Here is a 22,500-nt window from a genome sequence, read left to right as displayed (position 1 = left end):
TTCAATTTCTTAACAAATATTTACCGTAAGCAAGTACAGCTGTATATCTTATTTTGATTCAACTGTATGTACAAACATGTGAGAATTGGGTGAAATCCTATCTACGTGTATATATTGACAGGTCTGATAAACGAACACAATTAATTATGGGCTTGATTTAACATTGTTGTCATGGTCAATTTTTTTTTGCGTTGGTTTGAGGATATTACAGTTCCATTACAACAATGAGCCTATAACAATTTGGGTTGTCAGACCTGCAAATATGTATACGTCGGTCAAATCTATTAAAAATTTCCTGATAAATCACTTTAATTTAGAAAATAGAAAAATGAAAAAAATAAAATTGGTTAATAAAAAAGAAGCATCCAAAACAACGTTTATTTATTTGCAGGTCTGATAACTCAAATTGTTATGGTCTCATTTTCGTAATGGAGATATTCTAAATTCAAAACAAAATTAATATTGTCAATTTACAACAACGTTAAATCAAGCACTTCATTGCGTACTGTCATCAGACCTGCAAATATGTACACGTCGACTCAAAGCATAAATTATTTACCCCTGGGTCTTGTTCGATGATAGGGAATCCGTGGAAGTTCTCTCCCTTCAGACATTCCAGCACATGACCTACTTTTTCCACTTGGAGCATTGACATCACAGGCTGACTCATGAAGTCACTGGGGGAATGAAAAGGGTTTCAGAGAATACTGTAATATGTGCGACTATGAAGTCTAGTGGTAAGACACTCCCTTTCGGATCGGAAGGTCCTGGGTTCGAGCCTCGCTCGGCGCATAGTTGAATTCTTGTTGAAGGATCTTTACTCAAATTCTCTCACCATACTCAGGTGTAAAATGAGTAACTGGCCGTTAACAGCGTTGTTTCTGTCCGAAAGAAAAATTGTAACATCGCCTAACAGGCGTCATGTCCCATTCTAAATGTTAAATGTTGCTGCTGGCCAGGGACCCCTTGTAAAGCGCTTTGAGTACATTTAGTGGATATTGCGCGATATAAAAAAAGCTCATGTTTACATATGGAGTAACTTGGACCTCTTGTTTGTTAAATGATTTCCTACACCAAAATACTTCTGAAATTTCAAAATCTTATAATAAGTGAAGTTGTCCTTCAGTTGTCCATGGGGCGGAGTTTATCCCGGTTTCGATAGCGTGAAAAGAACAATAGCAATCGCTTCTGCCCTTTGGATAGGACGCTAATCTATCGCAAAATAGGCTACTTTCAGCCAGATCTAACATATTCTTAGCTAAGCGCATACTATCTCTTGTGTGTGTAACAAAACAAGGTTCAGACTTATTCAAAAATGTGAGAGAAAGTGAACATGGGTTTTTTTGAAATATTATGGTGGGATAACCTCGACGAGCGCTTATTTGCAAGTTTGATAACCCAAATTCATTATGGGCTCATTGTTGTAATGGAACTCTCAAAAAAAAAATGTCGCAAAATATAATCTCTCTATTACAACAATGTTAAACTAGGCCCATAATTTGGTTCGGATAACAGGCCTTTATATATGTACACGTCGGATATCATTCTTACACTAAATAACATACATTTCATTAGTTGCTTACCTCACTTTGACGTGGTCACAAAGTGGGGGCGGCTCCCACGACAACAGAGGAATCCCGCTTACTTCCACATTCATGTCATAAAGACCCTTAGGGTGGAAAATATAAAGATGATCAAATGGATGAATGCAATCAATGAAGCAATCAAGAGGCTATGTGGTCTTGTGGTATGACACTCGCTTTCGGATCAGAAGGTCCTAGGTTCGAGCCTCGCTCGGCGCATAGTTGAGTCCTTGGAAAAGGCTCTTTACTCACATTCTCTCACCGTACTCGTGTGTAAAATGAATACCTGGCCGTTGACAGCGTTGTCTCTCTAACAAAAATTGTTTTTAGGGTTTTACGGCGCTTGCAACACAGTTAGGTTGTATCAGCACCAATAAAAAGGAAGAAAATGGGAGAGTAAAAAGTTCTAGAATTACAATTAAAGCACCCAAGAGAAAGTAAGACAAAGGGGAACTGGGAACAAATAGGGATCAGATGTAGATTCCAAGAGCATACCACCAATGTACTTAGTTTGATATCACCTATAAGTCTCATCCGGTTACAAACACAAGATCAAACAATGAGGAATACACTCAAATACTTACATTATACATTAAAAATAACAAATATAATAATACATAACAGAGAGATGATTTTCAAGGAAAAAAATATAATCTCCTTAAACAATAACTATGCATTTGACTGTTTCCCAATTATTGGCCCGTCTAATTTAACATTGTAGTAATGGAGAATATTCTGCGTTGGTTTGAGAGTATTTCCATTACAACAAGAGATCATAACAATTTTGGTTATCAGACATGCGAATTAAAACCACAAAAATAGTAATGATGCTTATACAACATCGTTTGTGTACAGCTAAGGTTTCATCCAAATTTTAAAATAAAAACGAATTGGGAAAAGGTTAAGCTTCAATAATTGTGACATAAGACTGATGATTGGTAACGTTTCGGGTTTCCCTTTTATCAAAACAAAGGATTAAACTTGTAAACCTCCCCCCCCCAAAAAAAACAAACAACAACAACAAAAAAAAAAAAAAAAACAAAACAAAACAAATGGAAGGCATCTAACATAACCAAAGGCATCATAATAAAAAGATGGACACACACACACATACACACACACACACACACACACACACACCTGAAAGAGAGGGAGAGATATATAGATAGATAGATAGATAGATAGATAGATAGATAGAGAGAGACACACACACACACACACACAGAGAGAGAGAGAGAGAGAGAGAGAGAGAGAGAGAGAGAGAGAGAGAGAGAGAGAGAGACTCACCGTGGTGAAGAAGTCTCCTACCCATTTTGATATCATGAGAGAGATCATAATACACAATCCAAACGTGATGTCTCCGGTACATTCTACAATGATGACAGTTAGAGAGATGGTCGTACGGAGAATACCGCCAAGCTGGGACGCCGCTCCTATCAACGCATACTTCCCCACGTCTTTGGCCTAGTGAAGAATTATTGAGTGATAAATGGGAATGATGTATCTGTATGCGCAGATAGATTGAATTCTAACAAAGAACCCAATTCAGTGATAAATGGGAATGATATATCTGTATGCGCAGATGGATTGAATTCTAATCCAATTGAGTGATAAATGGAAATGATATATCTGTATGCGCAGATAGATTGGATTCTAACAAAGAACTCTATTGAGTGATAAATGAAAATGATATATCTCAATGCTCAGGTATATTGAATTCTAACAAAGAACCCAATTGAGTGATAAATGGAAATGATATAATATCTCTATGCGCAGATAGATTGAATTCTAACAAAGAACTCAACAGTCTGAACAAATGTCTGGATTTAAAAAATGACGTATTCATGTTTTTAATTGTTTATCGGAAGCTCCTGGGTTCGAGCCTCGCTCGGGGCATTGTTGAGTCCTTGGAAAATTGTCTTTATTCACATTATCTCGCCGTACTCAGGTGTAAAATGAGTGCCTGGCCTTTAGCAGCTTTGTCTCTGTCGAAAAAAAATGAAATATCTTCTAACAGGCGTCTTGTCTCGTTCTACACATTACGTTTTGCTGCTGATGGCCAGGGATCATTTGTAAAGCGCTTTCACTTTCCGCACATTTAATGAATGGATAATGCCCTATACAAAACCTCAACAACATTGTTTATGTTGTTGGCTGATGAAGGGTAATAAGCTCAAAACGTTCCGTGTTTGGTATTTTGTTCTTTTCCGTAGCTGTTATATTCATTTTCCCCCCATTCTTTTAGTGTTCATAACTTATAACAGCTGAGAATAAATAATAATAAAATAATAATAAATTAAGCTTTTATATAGCGCGATATCCACTAAATGTGCTCAAAGCGCTTTACAAGGGGTCCCTGGTCAACAACAACATTTAACGTGTAAGACGGGACATGCCGCCTGTTAGGCGATATTACAATTTTTCGGACAAAGACAACGCTGTTAACGGCCAGGTACTCATTTTACACCTGAGTACGGTGAGAGAAAGTGAGTAAAGAGCCTTTTCCAAGGACTCAACTATGCGCCGAGCGCGAGGCTCGAACCCAGGACCTTCCGATCCGAAAGCGAGTGTCATACCACTAGACCACATAGCCCTTTAATAAATGATGCCGTAAAGTGTAAAATGAGAGCTCATGGGAATCAGTCGCGTGGCTCACCGGTACGGTCTTCGCTTCCTACCCAAAAGGTACCGAGTTCGATTACCCGCTTCGCTGTGTGGCCTTGAGCAAGTCACCTCGCCCTAGCTCAATTTGCGGCGCTGCACTGAGGCTGACGCCTAGGTTATTCCAGCCTTCCTTTAGAGACAAATGTCCCCTATGGGATGAATAAAGGGAATTTTATTTATTTATTTTTTAATTTTTTAATCATCACTTCCCGAAAGTTACAAAGGTCTTGAGGAAATTATGTTTGAATTGTGGAACAAAGAGGAACCAAAGGTAATGATTCTTCATAGAATATCTAAGATTTGTTTGTTTGTTTATTTTTAAGGGTTTTACGGCGCTTGCAGCACGTTTAGGTCACATCAGCGCCAGTAAAAGGAAGAATTGGATAGTCAAATTCTAGAATTACAATTAAAGCACCCAAGAAAAAGGGCGACAAAGGGGAACTGGGAACAAATAGGGATCAGATGTAGATTCCAAGAGCTTACAATCAATGTACTTAGTCTGAGATCACCTATAAGTCTCATACGGACACAAGCACAAGATCCAACAAAGAGGAATATACTCAAATGCTTACATTTCATAATACATTAAAACGAACACATTTAATAATACATAACAGAGAGATGATTGACAAGGAAAAATAATATCATCTCCTTAAACAATAACTATGCATTTGACTGTTTCCCTCCCAGGCAAGGACTCCGGCCAGGGTCAGGACAAAACCAAGTAATCCCATACCAAGACAAAGACAGAAAGCAAATTGGAAAACAGCTAAAAGGGGATAGAAGACACGGTAAGTACCTTCCTGCCCACTGTGGAGGTCGGGAACCCCACCCATCTTAGATTTTAAATAGAGTGGTTGAAATAGGGACATACAGTAAGACTCACACCTGCCTAGCAACAACCTTTTTGGTTCCACACTCAACAGAAGGAATCAAACTGTAGTCTTTACTATAAACACACTTGCTTTTTGAAATCAATGTATTCGAATTTTTAGTTCCTGAAATGGTTCAATGCGACGTGCACTTATTTTCAGGTCTGATAACCTATTTCCTTATGGGCTCACTGTTGTAATGGACATTTTTTTTTTAAATGGCGCAAAATATTGTCCATTACAACAATATTATACTAGGCCCAGAAATGGGTTCGGATGTCAGACCTGCATATATGTACGCGTCGGTTCAATGTTTTGCACCCGATTGTCAGAGAGGGAGGCCTGTCGGTTCTACCGATTTCCAACTGGAACCACTTTTGATTTTTGTGAGCGTTGTTCAGAAGCGTTGCTATTACTTTAACATACTAACATAAACTAGAATTCTAACCATGGCATTCAGAAATAAATAAATAAATAAAAAAAAGCTGGATCGATTAAAACATAGAGAGCGAAACAAATAAAGGAAGCTGAAGTAACGGGCATAAACAAATTGTAAATAAACAAATTACTTTCCTATTACAAATAATTTGTTATCAAACACAAGAGGTTGTTTAAAATCAACATAAAATCTGTACAATGCTACTCTTGTCGGGATTCTATCGAAGCTATTTATAGCAAAATTAGCACATGCTTGTAAAAAAATATGACATAAATGATATCAGTCTAGCACAACGTACGCTTAATAACAGGTCTGATAACCCAACCTGTTATATGCTCATTGTTGATTGATTTGGCCACAGAATAGATGAGTATTTCACCTAAACATATAGCATAATACAAAAGTAACTTGTGTGGGGATTAACCGGTAATAACCAACCATCATTCGTGCTATACAATGTGTGTTCTACAATTGACAAAACATGTGTGTGTGTGTGTGTGTGTGTGTGTGTGTGTGTGTGTGTGTGTAAGTGCTGGTGGGAGGCAGTAGAAGGATGTGTGCTCACAATATCTAAAATTGGAATGTGTAGAAGGATATGTGATCACAAATCACCTAAAATTACAATGTGCAGAAAGATGTGTGCTCATATAACACCAACAATTACAATGTGTAGAAAGGTGTGTGCTCATATAACATCTAAAGTTACAATGTGTAGAAGGATGTGTGCTCATATAACAATGTGTAGAAGCATGTGCGCTCATATGACACCTAAAATTACAATGTGTAGAGGATGTGTGCTCATATGACACCTAAAATTGCCATGTGTAGAAGGATGTGTGCTCATATGTCATCCAGCATTGCAATTTGTGCTCTATTTAAAGAGAGTGATAAAATAAATGGAAATCTTAATACAGGACAAGCACATTATTATTATTATTATATTTTTATTATTATTATTTATTATTATTATTATTATTATTATTATTATTATTTATATATTATTATTATTATTTATTATTATTATTATTATTATTATTTTATGCATTTTTTTGGGTCCACTTTTAACAAAATAACAGATTTTGACCATTCTGTAGGGATTGATTATAAAATAGAACATTACATCCCGACGTGTTCCAATTTGAAGGTCTGATAACCCAAATTGTTAAGAGCTAATCGTTGTAATGGAAATTCCCTCAAACCCACACAAGATATTTTCCATTATAACAACGTTAAATCAAGCCCACAATTGTGTTTGGTTATCAGACCTGCAAATATGTACACCTAGTTATATACCCTCCCCAATATTAATTCTAAATATCTAAGTATCACAACATTCCACAGATCAATTGTCAACGATTGCTCTAGCTATAAAAATAATAAAAAGAAAATATTTTAACAGCCACACAAGAATCATGCTCGATCAAATCTATCTAGAATAGGATTCAATAGTCTGATGTCACGTCCGCCCAGCAACGAGCAGCTTGGTTCTAAACAAAGAAAATCCATACTTTTTATTATTCATGCTGGCTAGAACTTTTTCACATGTCATGTGATAAGAATGTATAAAAGTCAAAACATGATCAGATTTATAATGTTCTTCTCCTTTGGATACACTTTTATGCTCGTCGGAGAAGTATTTCATAAGGGCGTCCGCCATTGTTCCAATAGTTTAGAACCAGTTACTGTGTTACTATGCGTCATTACGAGGGAAGTGACGTCACGACTGTTAAAGCCCATTCGGTGAAGCAAAAAAGAATGAGATAACTTTGAACTTGAACTGAATACCAAAAAACCCCCAACTCTTTTTGCTTTAGAATTATTAACATTAGACTCAAGTTTGTTATTTAAAAATACATTCTATTATTTAAAAACAAAACACTGTCATTCAGCAGAATATAAACAAACATTTTACTATCTATAAATCTATTTCTTCACTTGTAACCAGTGAAATGTCGTACTCTGAAAAGAAACGGATTTAAAATTTGGCTTGAAAGCTCATCCTTGAAATATCGATCGATTTTAATGACCCTCATCTTGGCAAAAAAAAAAAAAAACCCAAAAACTCTCGAACCTGGGACTTTAATAAAGACCTTACGAAACCCCATGTTTAAGAGTTTTTGGCAAAATATGGATCCTTGAAATCGATCGATATTTGAAGGACGAGTTTTCTGGCCAAAGTTTTAATTAAATTAGCAGTCTTTACAGAGTAAAATTGACTGGTTCATCAATGACAAAAAGACAAAAAAAAAAAAAAGAAAAAAAAAGACCCATTGAATTAAATCAAAAATTTATGACGTGGCAAGTGCAGGACTCAAATTCAAATATAAATCATTTGTATAAAAAAAAAAAAAAAACAACTAAAAAAAACAAAGAATCACAACAACAAAGAAACAAAAACAAAAAACAATCCCCCCCACCCGAAAAAAACAACAAACAAAACAAAAAATTAAATGAAAAGAGTGTCGCTGTTCATTCTAACAAACAGTCCAATGGTTCTTTCGTTTTGTTTCGTTTCGTTTAATTAAATAGAATAAAATAAAATATCTCATCTAGTTCTACTACATTTTTTACTTCTCTATTTATTACTGTTTTTTTTTTTTTTTTGCTTTCATGTATTGTATAGTCCGGCGTGCACATAGTTGCAGGTCTGATAGCCGAACCTAGTTCAGGCCTTTAATTAATATTGTTGTGATGAACTATAGTTTGCATTGGTTTGGAAGTATTTCCATGAAAACAATGAGATCGTGCGTAACAATTTGGGTTGTCAGACCTGAAATAAGTGCACGTCGGTCTAATCTCATACACCTAGGTGCCCCTGTTTTGGTAGGTCTGATAACCGAACACAAGTATGGGCCTGCTTTAACACTGTTCTATTGTGCTACATTTTGCGTTGGTTTTGAAAATATTTACACTACAACAATGAGCCCATTCAAATTTGGGTTATCAGACCTGCAAAGAGGTACGCGTCGTTACGCACCATTTCAATCAGACATAAATGTGTGCGTTATGGGACAAATACAATTTACACTTCCACCGATATAAAGTTTGTCTTATTTTTAAAAATGTGACCCTCCGTCTCAAACGTATTATGTCGGGATGATCCAACCCCAAAAGTGAATTTAGAATAGATTGATGAGAAATTTGACTTAGAAGATTTTGCAAAGCAAGAAATATCTTATACTCCACCGTAACGTACAGAAAGTAAATCCAAGTTGGGTATTTGTGGCTATGAATTCAATTTCCCTTACCGCGTGAATCCGACATAATACGCTTTGATACAGTGGTCACAAATAGCACTATACTATAGTATATAATGTTATATGATTTTAGCCTCTTGTGTACAATTACATGCTATAAACTATAAGATAATATTATATGATATAAACCGGTGCAAGAGTGACTTTCAGGTCTTACGATTGCCCTTTAACCCTCGCCCTGACCAACTCTCTGAGAAAATTGTCACATTCTTTACGATACAATGAACAATATTATTATTCAGATTTGCTCTGTACATCACAAAAAATTCCATTCCTAAGAAAAAAAAGTTATATTTATTAGACCGCAGTACTGTTTGGTATAACTTGTTTTTGCCACATAAAATTATGTACTTATTGCTCTTGAGTTTGAGTGTAAAAAAATCACCTTTTGTGTTGGGTAGGTCTGACATTTCGGGGGGGGGGGGGGGGGGGGGGGGGGGGGAATCCTGTTAAGGCATTGCACTGTGAACCGGAAGATCCCGGGTTCGAGCCCCGCTTCAGGCACTTTTGGTTTTTTTCCCTTGGTCAAGATTAATTAACCCCCAATTTGCTCACTTTAGACAACATGGGTGATTCCTGTTGACATAAGACATCTTGTGTGATGAATTATCTATATTGCGGGAGTATAGAAAGTCAGATGTCAAACGCAACACGTACACCGTAAGTCTTATATGACGTATTACGTAATGTGTCACGTGATCAACATAAGAATTTATGATAAAATTAATGAACCTCTCTCGATTCGTGTGCAAGGTTACCAACAGCGCCATTTTAATGGATGGTTTTTAAAATGCTGTGTACAAGAAATAAAAAGAAGAATAGGGTAGGCAAAATATGCATTCATTACAGACAAAAAGATCCTAAAAGATTCCAAAACATAAGCTGGAGAACTAGAATTCAACTTCTAACGTGATACTATTGGTCCATATTTTTCTATGGATATGTGACATGGACATTGAATACTCGTCATCATCTTCATTGCCTTTTTCACCCTGGGTCAGGGTATAAGCTACAGACAAACAGTTTCCATCCTTCTCTATCCTGAGCTAACTTTTAAAAATCTCGTTCTATGACTTATCACTTCTCTGTATATCAGCTTCTTTAATTCTTCTCCATGTTCCTCGTGGCCTTCCCCTTGATCTTCTGCCCTGAGGGTCCCAGTCCAATACTTTCTTTGTTACAGTGGAGTCATTCTTTCTAATGGTGTGTCCAATCCACCTCCATCGTCTTCTTCCTATTTCCTCTCACACTGGTTTCTGTTGTGTTCTTTTCCATACTTCTTCATTTTTAATTCTATCCATCCATTTTATTCTGAGTAGCATACGCATGCACCTGTATACGAGAATCTGTACCCTCCTTATACATGCCTACATTGAACACTGGGCTAGATAAAAAGAATCGATGCTTTTGACGGATGGGAAAGGTGTCATGGAAAGAGAAAAAAATCAAACAGAACGATATTGGATGGATTAAATATAAGAAACAAAGTACTTTTGATGACTGGTAAGTACAGAAAATTGGTGCATTATGGCCACATACGACGCTTGTTTTTGTTTTTGTTTTTAAGGGTTTTACGGCGCTTGCAACACATTTAGGTCATATCAGCGCCAGTAAAAAGGAAGAAAATTGGATAGTAAAGACATTCTAGATGTACAATGAAAAGGACCTGAAGAAAATGTAAGACAAATGTGAATCGGTTCAAATAGGGAATAGATTTAGATTCCAAGAGCACACTATCAGTTTACTTAGTTTGAGATCACCTAAAGGTCTCTAAACCATACACCAGCACATATGTCCCCACTAAGAGGAATACACTCAAATGTATACAAATCATATGCTAAAAATAAAAATAAATAACAGTACATAACAGAGAGATGATTTACAAGGAAAAAGATATCATCTTCAAAACTATAACTATACATTTGACTGTTTCCCTCCCAGCCAAGGACCAAGTAATCTCATTCCAAGACAAAGACAGGAAGCAAATTGGAAACAGACACAGGGTGATAGAAGACACAGCAAGTATCTCCTTGCCCACTATGGGAGGTCAGGATCCCCACCCAGGCATACGACGCCACGGCAGTCTCCAAAAGTCAATGCTTGAAGGAAAGATTAATGGGAAAAGAGGGAGAGGGAGGCAACGAAAGAGCTGGTTGGGAAATAATATAAAAGAATTGATTGGGATTATGATGAGAGACAACTCAGAGATGGTGCTAGACAGAGAAATGTGGAAGACCATGGCATCCAACCTCTATGAGAAGAAACCCCAAAAAGGTATAGTGTATTATTTGTCACATGAAATTTCCTCATAGCTTTTAATATTTACGAAATACGTCATACGGCTAAAGGCGTGTTTGCGAAACATTTATATTAACTTGGATATTGATTTCTATCGACGTGTTCATATTTACAGGTCTGATAACCCAAATTGTTGTGGGCTCATTGTTGTAATGGTAATACTTTCAAACCAAGGCAAGATTTTGTCCATTACAGCAATGTTAAATCAGCCTATAATGGCGTTCGGTTGTCAGACCTGAAAATATGGGCATCTAGATTTGTACACAAGAGGTAACCATTGTTGATATATCGTTTCGTTTTTTTAGGAAAGGTTTATCTAAAAATTAAAACCAATGTATCTTATTTATAAACACCCTATATTTTGAAATGAAAAATGCAATTATTGTTACCAACAATAAAAATTTCACAGCAATACAAAAATTAAAATAAAGAAAAAGTAAAAGCAATGAAAATTAAAAGATTATTTTTTACACATTAAAATGTTTTGAAAAATCAAAAAAAGTAATAATTTTTAGTAAGTTTATCAAGATTTGAACCTCAAACACTGCCAGGCAACGGGCAAAAATCACTAACAATTAAAACTAGGGCAATTCATTATTAGTGGTGCTTCTAAATCACACTCGTAGCTGTAATAGTACTATACCTTACTCTGCCAGAAATCAGTGGCGTAGCGAGTGAGAGGTAAAGAGAGAGGCAGAGAAATAAATACAAAGTTAACACATTTATAAATCTAATAAATAGGAGTGGTATATTTAACACTACGAAATAATATGATTGTAGGTAATAATAATATATCTCGGCTCGTGGATAAAATACATAATATTCCCTCCCCCCTCCTCCAAACACCCCTACCCCCCCCCCTCCCATCTTTGCCCAATAGGGAAATCCACAATCTATATAAAGCAAACTAATCATATCAAATATATTTTGTATTTAAAACCCTTCTATTGTTTACATATAATTGTAATTTAATAAAACACACACAACTAAAAGAATCCTAGCCATGATTAACAATTCAAAATCTCTTGGACTATGAAAAGACATGGACCAAATCATTCACTCCAAGAGAAAATAACTTTGCTCTCCTTTGCAAACTATCTGCTCTACCTGTGTTTTGTTACTCCATATCGACTTTTTTAAAGCCTAAATTTCAAACCATATTTTATATTTCGATTCAATTTAATCAAAATCAACACCGATAACTTGTTTACTTGACAGACACATTTGATTGGTGTTCGGCTACCAGATGGAAGAATAACATTGATATATATTCTTCATAAAAAAAATAATTCTCAACTAATTTTTGTGGCAAGCCTGATACGTATAAAACTATCTGGCAAGATAGGGCACCGATGGCTATTAGTTAACTGTATCCACATGTTGTTGCTAAAACTAAAATTATCCTATCGGACAAAGCTCTATGAAATAAGGACAAAAGTTACAGTGAATGACATAATCAGTCAGGTGGTGAGATGGTTTGAACTGAGATAATGCCAAGATTAGTTAGAAGGTCAATTTTATCCAAATTGAGTTCTTGTCATAAATGATTAAATCAACCCTGTTTGTACATCTTCGGGAAATATAAAAGCGTAATTTCACTTCTAATTATTTTTTACAGCTAGACAAGTTGACCAAGTATGAAATTTGAGAAAAAGTTGCTGGATACCTTTCCCATTCATCTGATCATAACTTCATGAAAAACCACCAAATTTACTTCAAATAAAGAGTAAAGATTAAAATGCTCTGCAGAAAATGCTCTTTCAGAAAATTCCAAATAAAATATTATGCAAATCCAAAATATTCACCTTCCGACCGATAATGTAATGCACTGACACATATAACAAAGTGCAAGAGGGGCCAAGATAGAATTTTACCTGATCAGGGAAAAGCTCCACGACGCCCATGCCGATGAGTCTTCCCCAAGCCGCGCCGATGGCCAGGGACGGAATGAAGACGCCGCTGGAAACACTAAGACCGTATGTCCACACTCCCAGTAGGAAGAAGATGACGATGAATAACACTAGGGTTAAAACGCTGTAGGTGTCTGGTAAAGAGAACAATAAGGGTTAAAACGCTGTAGGTGTCTGGTATAGAGAACAAAAAGGGTTAAAACGTTGTAGGTGTCTGGTAGAGAACAATAAGGATTAAAACGCTCTAGGTGTCTGGTAAAGAGAACAATAAGGGTTAAAACGGGGTAGGTGTCTGGTAAAGAGAACAATAAGGGTTAAAACGCTGTAGGTGTCTGGTAAAGAGAACAATACGGGTTAAAACGCTGTAGGTGTCTGGTAGAGAACAATAAGGTTAAAACGCTGTAGGTGTCTGGTAAAGAGAACAATAAAGGTTAAAACGCTGTATGTGTCTGGTATAGACAGAATGAAGATGACGTGACTCAGGTCATTGTTATTGCTTTTTGCCATTCACGTTTATGAGTAATTGTCACTAAACTGTATTATCCAGACTAAAAACGTTCATGGTTACACATTGTTTTATGTGTTGGTCCGTTATACTTCCGGATGGCAATGTTGTGAGCTTCTTAGCCAAGCGCATACTATCAATAAAGAACAAGTCGGGAATGGATTGATACTAGGTATGCGTTTAGGTAAAATACTCATAAAATCTGCCAGCCACCTAAAACGTACCAACACATAAAATTAAATTGTGTGTAACTTTGAACTTTTATAGTCTGATAGATAGAATTTAGTGAGAACTAATCTAACATGCTGGATAAAAACAATAACAAGGAGTTGAGTTTTATTATTATTATTATTATTATTATTATTATTATTATTATTATTATTATTATTATTATTATTATTATTATTATTAATATTATTATTATTAATATTCTTCTTCTTCTTCTTCTTATTAATATTATTACTATTATTATTATTATTATTATTATTATTATTATTATTATTATTATTATTATTATTATTATTATTATTATTATATTATTACTATTATTATTATTATTATTATTAATATTATTATTATTATTAATATTCTTCTTCTTCTTCTTATTATTAATATTATTACTATTATTATTATTATTATTATTATTATTATTATTATTATTATTATTATTATTATTATTATTATTATTATTATTATTATTATATTATATTATTATTATTATTATTATCATCATCATCATTATTATCATTAATATTTTGTAAAAGGCCACAGAGCACGATGGCAGATGATGTTAGGCGCTGTATAAATCAAATCCATTACTGATACTCACATTATAAATTAATTGTCCATATGAAAGTCATAGAAAATTCTCAGTTAAACATATTTCTATTTATCATTCGACTCCCAAAAACTGATAAATAATAACAATTAATGAGAATAATTGAGCATTTTTACAGAGCAATATTTACTAAACATGCTCAAAGCGCTTTAGAAGGGATCCTCAGTCAACAGCAACATTTAACATGTGGGGCGAGACATGACGCCTGTTAGGCGATATTAACATTTATTTCCAACACAGGCAACACCGTTATCGACCAGGTACTCATTTTACACTTGAGTATAGTGAAAGACTGTGAATGAAGAGCCTTTTCCAAGGACTCAACTAGCGAGGCTCGAACCCAGAACCTTCGGATCCGAAAGCGAATACTTAAGGCGATGAGTGACATATTTGTATTTTAGCTAGAAGTAGTCGGCTACGTAGTATTGTGGTATGACACTCGCTTTCGGATCGGAAGGTCCTGGGTTTGAGCCTCGTTCGGCGCATAGTTGAGTCCTTGCAAAAGACTTTTTACTCGCATTCTCTCACAGGTGTAAAATGAGTACCTGGCCGTTTATAGCGTTGTGTCTGTCCGAAAAAAAATGTAAATCGCCTAACAGGAGTCATGTCCAGTCCTAAATGTTAAATGTTGCTGTTGGCCAGGGACCCTTTGTAAAGCGCTTTGAACACATTTAGTCCATAATGCGCTATATAAAAGCTCAATTTTTAAAGTAGTCCTTCAGAGCCATGCATAGGCCTATGGAGCCGTAGTTTATCACGGTTTCTTTAGCGTGAAACGGACAATAGCAATAGCTTGTTACCCTTTTGACAGGACACTAGTGTATCGCAAACTACGTCTGATCTTAAGAGATCCAAATACCCAATCACGCCTGGGTAGACAGAGTGTGTGTGTGTGTGGGAGGGGAAAACAAAAACAAGACTCGACTGCACCCGGGATCGATCTCAGCCCCTTTGCGCGAGTTTGAAGCGAGTGCTCTACCAACTAAATTATCGGGACTCCCAAAAACTTTCCTGACTGGGAATCGAACCCAGCACCTTCAAAGGCTTGAGTAGAACCGTTTAACCAATAGATAACAAACAGGACAACAACGCCTTTACCTAGAGGATCGTGCAAGAGAGACTTGAGACATCCTTCCGGTGTGGTTAAAAATAGCGTGGACATTGCATTGTGGGAATTCCCTTCACAGCCCATCTGGAGAGGGAAGAGTTGAGGTAGAATAATGGCGTCCAGAATAACATAAATTGATAAAACAGAACGGACAAACATACAGCTCCCCCCCCCCCCACCAAAATAAAAGACAAAAAAAAAAACAAAAAAAAAAAAACAAAAAAAAAAACAAACAACAAACAAACGAACAACAACAACAAAAACCAAAAAAAAAAAAAAAAGACCCAAAAAACCCCCCAAACAAATCAACAACAACAAAAAGAAGTAAACAATTCCCCCCCCCCCCCCCTCCAAAAAAAAACAAACAAACAAATCACGAAATAAAACAACAAATAAAACAAAGCACAAAATAAGAAAAACAAAACAAAACAAACAAATGAAAAATAAACCCAATCCCACATGTCAGGAACACCTTTTGTGCGGCTATGTGGTCTAGTGGTGTGACACTCGCTTTCGGATCGAAAGGTCCTGGGTTCGAGCCTTGCGCTCGGCGCATAGTTGAGTCCTTGGAAAAGGCTCTTTACTCACATTCTCTCACCGTACTGAGGTGTAAAATGAGTACCTGACCGTTAACAGTGTTGTCTTTGTCCGAAAAATTGTTATATCGCATAACAGGCGTCATGTCCCCGTCCTACATGTTAAATGTTGCTGTTGACCAGGCCCCCCCTTGTAAAGTGCTTTGAGCACATTTAGTGGATATTGCTCTATATAAAGCTCAATTTTATACAGTGAGATATCAACAACGCTGTACCCAAAACGCGTTATAAGGGGTCACAAGACAACAACATCTCGATACGTGAAGGCCAAGACATGACGTCTATAGGGCGATTGCAATTTTTTTTGCGACCGAAACAAAACGCCATTATCAGCCTGGTACTCATTTTACACATGGATGCGCTGAGAGAACAAATAGAATAAAGACCTGTACATGTATGGTCAAGTGGTATGACACTCGCATTCGGATCAGAAGGTCCTGGGTTCGATTCCCGAGCGATGCATAGTTGAGTCCTTTGACAAGACTCTATATTCACATTCTCTCACCGTATCCAGGTGTAAAATGAATACCTACATGGCCGTCAACAGTGTTGGGTCTGTTGGAAAAATAATTGTAATATCGCCTAACAGGCGTCATGTCTCAGTCATAATTGCTGTTGAGAAGAAAGCATTTAAAATTCTCAATTACAAGACACATCCTTTAAAATATGAATTTACTCTTCTACCACTTGACAGACGATATTTAGAGACAAAATTTAGAACAAATAGATTTAAATTTATACATACCCTCTTCGATTAAAGCAATAAATATAGATAGTATGCGCTTGGCTGAGAAGCTCATAACATTGCCATCCGGAAGTATAACGGACCAACACACAAAACTGTGTGTATCCATAAACGTTTATAGTCAGGTTAATACAGTTCAGTGAGCATTACTCATAAACGCGGATGGCAAAAAACAATAACAAAGACCTGAGTGACGTCATCTTCGAACTATCTATAGATATGCAAGTACAATTTTTGATCCTTATAAATATACTGACACGCCAAAATGCCTGGAAACAACAGAAATTTCAATCGTGGAATTAGTCAAACCATTAGCCCGATCACGCGCTGAATTATCCAACTTGAATAATAAAGCCACAATAAAAGTTTTCGTTAAAATTATCTCAATGTAATACTGCATTTGGATCGTGTACTCACTAAGTGTGTTTGATGTTAAAAACAACACTCTGGATGAGCACGGTTTGATTTTATAAGTCAAAATACGATCTTATAGATAGAATGCGCTTGGCCAAGGAGTTCACAACATTGCCATCCGGAAGTATAACGGACCAACACACAAACTCTGTGTAACCATGAACGTTTATAGTCTGGTTAATACAGTTTAGTGAGAACAACTCACAAACGCGGATGGCAAAAACCATAACAAAGGCCTGAGTGACGTCATCTTCGAACTATCTATACAGTTTTATGAGAACAACTCATAAACGCGGATGGCAAAAACAATAACAAAGGCCTGAGTGACGTCATCTTCGAACTATCTATAGACTTTACCACATGGCACGATCAGGTGAGTTGTTTTCATTCCTAAAGACAACACAGTGGCAGAAAAATTGGGCGAAAAATTCATTGGAACAATAGATAGTTCGAAGTTGACGTCACTCAGGCCTTTTTATTGTTTTTTTGCCATCCGCGATTATGAGTAATTCTCACTAAATTGAATTAACCAGACACAAAATCGTTTAAGGTTAGACAAAGTTTTGTGTGTTGGTCAGTTATACTTCCGGATGGCAATGTTGTGAGCTTCTTAGCCAAGCGCATTTTATTTATATAGATAGTATGCGCTTGGCTAAGAAGCTCATAACATTGCCATCCGGAAGTATAACGGATCAACACACAAAACTGTGTGTATCTATGAACGTTTATAGTCGGGTTAATACAGTTCAGTGAGCATTACTCATAAACGCGGATGGCAAAAAACAATAACAAAGACCTGAGTGACGTCATCTACGAACTTTCTATTAGACCATTACTATCAATGTTTTACCTCTACAACTTTACAAGCTTTCATGCTTCTGCCTGTGTGTGTGTGTGTGTGTGTGTGTGTGTGTGTGTGTGTGTGTGTGTTTGTGTGCAGGGGTGTGTGGAGGCGTTCGTGTGAGTAAGAGCGAATATGTTTTGGTTTTCAAAACTGTTATGAAACGTCATCTTCATGTTGATGTTTATACATTATTATTATTTTATGAATGTATTTCTGTCTATCTATCCATGTATTGTGTTTTTTATTTCAAACATTGTAAACCGAATGACAAATTGCCATTTTTTTAATTTGACACTAAAGATTATATTATAACTATTATTATTCACATTCAAGGCAAGCGTCCATGGAGACTGCGCAGCCATATTTATTATTATTATTATTATTATTATTATTATTATTATTATTATTATTATTATTATTATTATTATTATTATTATTATTATTATTATTATTATTATCATTATATTATTATTATTATTATTATTATTATTATTATTATTATTATTATTATTATTATTATTATTATTATTATTATTATTATTATTATTATTATTATACATGTTACCTGTTGCTTTTAGTCAGGGACCCTTTGTAAAGCTATTCGAGTGAGCACATTTAGTGGATATTGCGCTATATAAAAAAAAAATCTAAAGTTCAAAGCTGAAAGATAGATAGTGACGTGCAAATATTTGCAGGTCTGATAACCCAATTCATCATGGGCTCGTTGTATGTAATGGAAATCTGTGCGGCTATGTGGTCTAGTGGTATGACACTCGCTTTCGGATCGGAAGGTCCTGGGTTCGAGCCTCGCGCTCGGCGCATAGTTGAGTCCTTGGAAAAGACTCTTTACTCATATTCTCTCACCGTACTCAGGTGTAAAATGAGTACCTGGCCGTTAACAGCGTTGTCTTTGTCCGAAAAATTGTAATATCGCCTAATTGGCGTCATGTTCCTTCCTACATGTTAAATGTTGCTGTTGACCAGGGACCCCTTGTAAAGCGCTTTGAGCACATTTAGTGGATATTGCGCTATATAAAATCTCAATTTAATTTTTTTTTAAATCTAAAAAAAACAAAAACATGACGCAAAATATTGTCCATTATACAAAAACGTAAACTAGGCCCATAATTGCGTTCGGATGTCAGACCTGCACAAATGTAAACGTCGATAGGTAGCCATACCTTAGTAAGTATAGCGTGGTGACTCCTTGGCGTGGCCTCTGTACAGTCGTTGACGGTGTACATCAGAATGAAAGCAACGATAGCACTCGCCACGGCCACCACTGCGGCTTCCACCACTTTGATCCACTTCCGCCGGTGGAGGTATCTGAGGAAAATGGGGGGGGGGGGGGGGGGGAGGAGATAAAAGAAATAGATCAATAAAAACAAAATAAATATAACTAAATACATAGATTGATAAAGAAATAAATGAATAAATAAACTAGGTAAACAAATAATTAAATAAATAAATGATTTATTTACAATACATTAAAAATATATGAATAAATAAGTAAAAACAAAGAAAACAAAACAAGAACCGCCCCCCCCCCTCACACACAAAACAACAAAAACATTCCGACCCCAAAAACCACCACCACCACCACCACCATGATATCAACAACAACAACAACAACAACAAATGATAGACAAGTCTGTAGTTTTATTCTGTATTGTATTCTGGCACTTTCCTACTCACTTCATCACAAGTCTGTAACATTATTCCTGCACCAAATTGACCTTTTGTTAATGTAAATGCTGTGCGTTTGGCTATGAAACTCACAACATTGCCATCCGGAAATATAACAGACCAACACACAAAACTATTGGTAACCTTGAACGTTTATAGCCTGTTTAATACGGTTTAGTGAGAATTACTCATAAACATGGATGGCAAAAAAACAACAATTATAAAAGCCTGAGTGACGTCATCTTCGTTCTATTTCTAACAAATATTTGAGTGACGTCATTTTCTTTCTATCTATAGATAGAACGAAGTTGACGTCACTCAGCTCTTTGTTCTCGATTTGTTGGGTTTTTTTTTTACCATCTATTTTTGGTACTCCATTTTCACAGTGAGCCCATAACAATTTGGGTTATCAGACCTGCAAAGAAGTAGACGTCGAACCACATACTTACTTTTGTCTGAAGACTGTCAGCTTGTAATTCATAACAACAAATAACGAACCAGTCAAACCGCCTGGATAGAAGACAACAATTAAAAGCAATGTAAACAATAATAAATAAACACATATTATATATAGTGTATTACCGTAGCCAATGTTAACTTATAGCCTGACACTGACCAAATAATGACGTCAAAATGCCAGTCTTTTTGGGTTTCAGTGTCAGGCTATAACTTAACGATGGCTACGGCCTGACACTGAAACCGTGGCCTTCGTATCGTTATGGCCTGATACTGACCCAAAAATGACGTCAAAATGCCAGTCTTTTGCCACAGAAGAAAATAAATCGTGAGTTGTATTCAATAGTTCAACCAATGAAATAACTTTTTCCATGAGCTCTACTAACGACAACTCACTAGGCGGTGCAAAAACCAAATAATGACGTCAAACTGCCAGTCCTTTTGGATTTCAGTATCAGGCTACAACATAACGATGGCTACGCTGAAACCCAAAAAGACTGGCATTTTGACGTCATTATTTGGTTTTTGCACCGCCGAGGGAGTTGACGTTAGTAATGCTCATGGAAACACCCATTCGTTGAACTATTGAATACAACTCACGATTTGTTTTCTTTTGTGGCAAAAGACTGGCATTTTGACGTCATTTTTTGGTCAGTGTCAGCGTAGACATCGTTATGTTATAGCCTGACAATGAAACCCAAAAAGACTGGCATTTTGACGTCATTATTTGGTTTTTGCACCGCCTAGTGAGTTGTCGTTAGTAGTACTCATTATGTTTTTAGCCAGCCATTTTTATGAGTAGTTGTCACTAATTAAAAGGCTATACACAGTTGTGTGTGTTTGTACGTTATAGATAGTATGCGCTTTTCTAAGAAGCTCAAAACATTGCCATCCGGAAGTGCAACGGACCAACACACAAAACTGTGTGTATCCATGAACGTTTATAGTCGGGTTAATACAGTTTAGTGAGAACTACTCATAAACGTGGATGGCAAAAAAAAAACAATAACAAAGACCTGAGTGACGTCATCTTCGTACTATCTAGATCCTGCTGGTAGATGTTATGAGTAATTTACCTAAACGCACAGAATCAATACATCAAACATCAACATTCATTATATATAAATGGATGAAATTTTGCTTACCGATCACAGCAAGGAATATAAAAACAGGAACCTCAATAAGGTCAAAGGTGAGATTCTGGAAAGTAAAAACAGTAACATCGTGGTTTATTCTATTGTTTTTTTTTAAAAACAAACAAAACCAAAAAAAAAAACAATTAAAAAATTTTTTAAAAACAACCAAAAAAAAAACAACAAACAAACAAAAAACCAAACCCCCCCCCCCCAAAAAAAAAAAAAAAAACCAAACAAAACAAACAAATTTTAAAAATTTGGCCAGAAAACTCGTCCTTCAAATATCGATCGACTTTAAATATAACCAACCAATCGACAAGTCAACCACCCCGATATCATAAAATTTGAGATGAAATCAATGCTGATAAATTGGCTGTTTTGTATCCAAAAATCTAATTTTTATTCCGTTTTTTTTAACGTTGATAATTTTTACTCTCAATAGCCATCATCTAGTTCATTCTTAGATAATAGTGGATTGTCGCCACGGGTAATCTCTCCCCCCACCCCCGCCACTCCCTCCGCCAAGTAAAATAAAAAACCAGGAAAAAAAAAACAAAAACAAAACTAACAAAAAAAAAAAATAAATAAACAAAACAAGACAAAACAAGACCCCCCAAAAAAAACACACACAAAAAAAAAAACAACACAAAACAAAAAAAAAAAAAACCCAAAAATTCATACAGTTATGAACAAAAAAAAAATAAAAAAATAAAACGATCAAAACAAAAGATTACGATCAAAACAAAATAACAACAACCCCCCCCCCCCCCTAAAAAAACCCAACCAAACAAACAAAAAAACAAAACAGAAAACAAACAAAAAAAACAAACAAACCAAAAACAAAAACAAAAATCATAAATAATAAAATCAATCAATACAAAACTAAAAAAGACAAATAGACAACACCAACTAAACAAAAACAAACACAAAAACGAAAAAAAAAAACCACACACACACAAAAAAAAAAAAACCTCAACAAAATCAAACATAGATAATAAACGTAAGAAAGTCTGTATTTATTTGTTCATGTTGTTGTCCTTACAGGGAAGGTGTTGAATCGGACGAGCCCAGGGTTGGACAGCTGAGTGGGATGACCTTCAAAGGCACTCAGGAGGAAGTTGGTCGAAAAACAGGCGATCATGGCAGAGA

At 35.8% G+C, this 22,500-nt stretch overlaps 1 protein-coding gene across 1 annotated transcript in view; it reads right to left on the bottom strand.

Moving 5' to 3' along the window:
* Positions 1-22,500, bottom strand: part of LOC144977463 (uncharacterized) — a 195,758-nt gene that overhangs the window by 7,746 nt on the left and 165,512 nt on the right. The window contains 9 exon segments of the mRNA XM_078922710.1: positions 560-677; positions 1,584-1,669; positions 2,871-3,047; positions 12,988-13,157; positions 15,465-15,558; positions 19,255-19,399; positions 20,209-20,269; positions 21,361-21,415; positions 22,394-22,500. The exon segment at positions 22,394-22,500 is cut by the window's right edge and continues 4 nt beyond it. Coding sequence (XP_078778836.1) covers positions 560-677; positions 1,584-1,669; positions 2,871-3,047; positions 12,988-13,157; positions 15,465-15,558; positions 19,255-19,399; positions 20,209-20,269; positions 21,361-21,415; positions 22,394-22,500 — 1,013 coding nt within the window.

Source organism: Berghia stephanieae, chromosome 7 (genome assembly GCF_034508935.2).
Source record: "Berghia stephanieae isolate SIO BIC M18660-M18661 chromosome 7, UCSD_Bste_1.3, whole genome shotgun sequence".
In the NCBI taxonomy this organism is placed as follows: Eukaryota; Metazoa; Mollusca; class Gastropoda; order Nudibranchia; family Aeolidiidae; genus Berghia; species Berghia stephanieae.
This window is presented reverse-complemented; position numbering and strand designations above follow the sequence as displayed.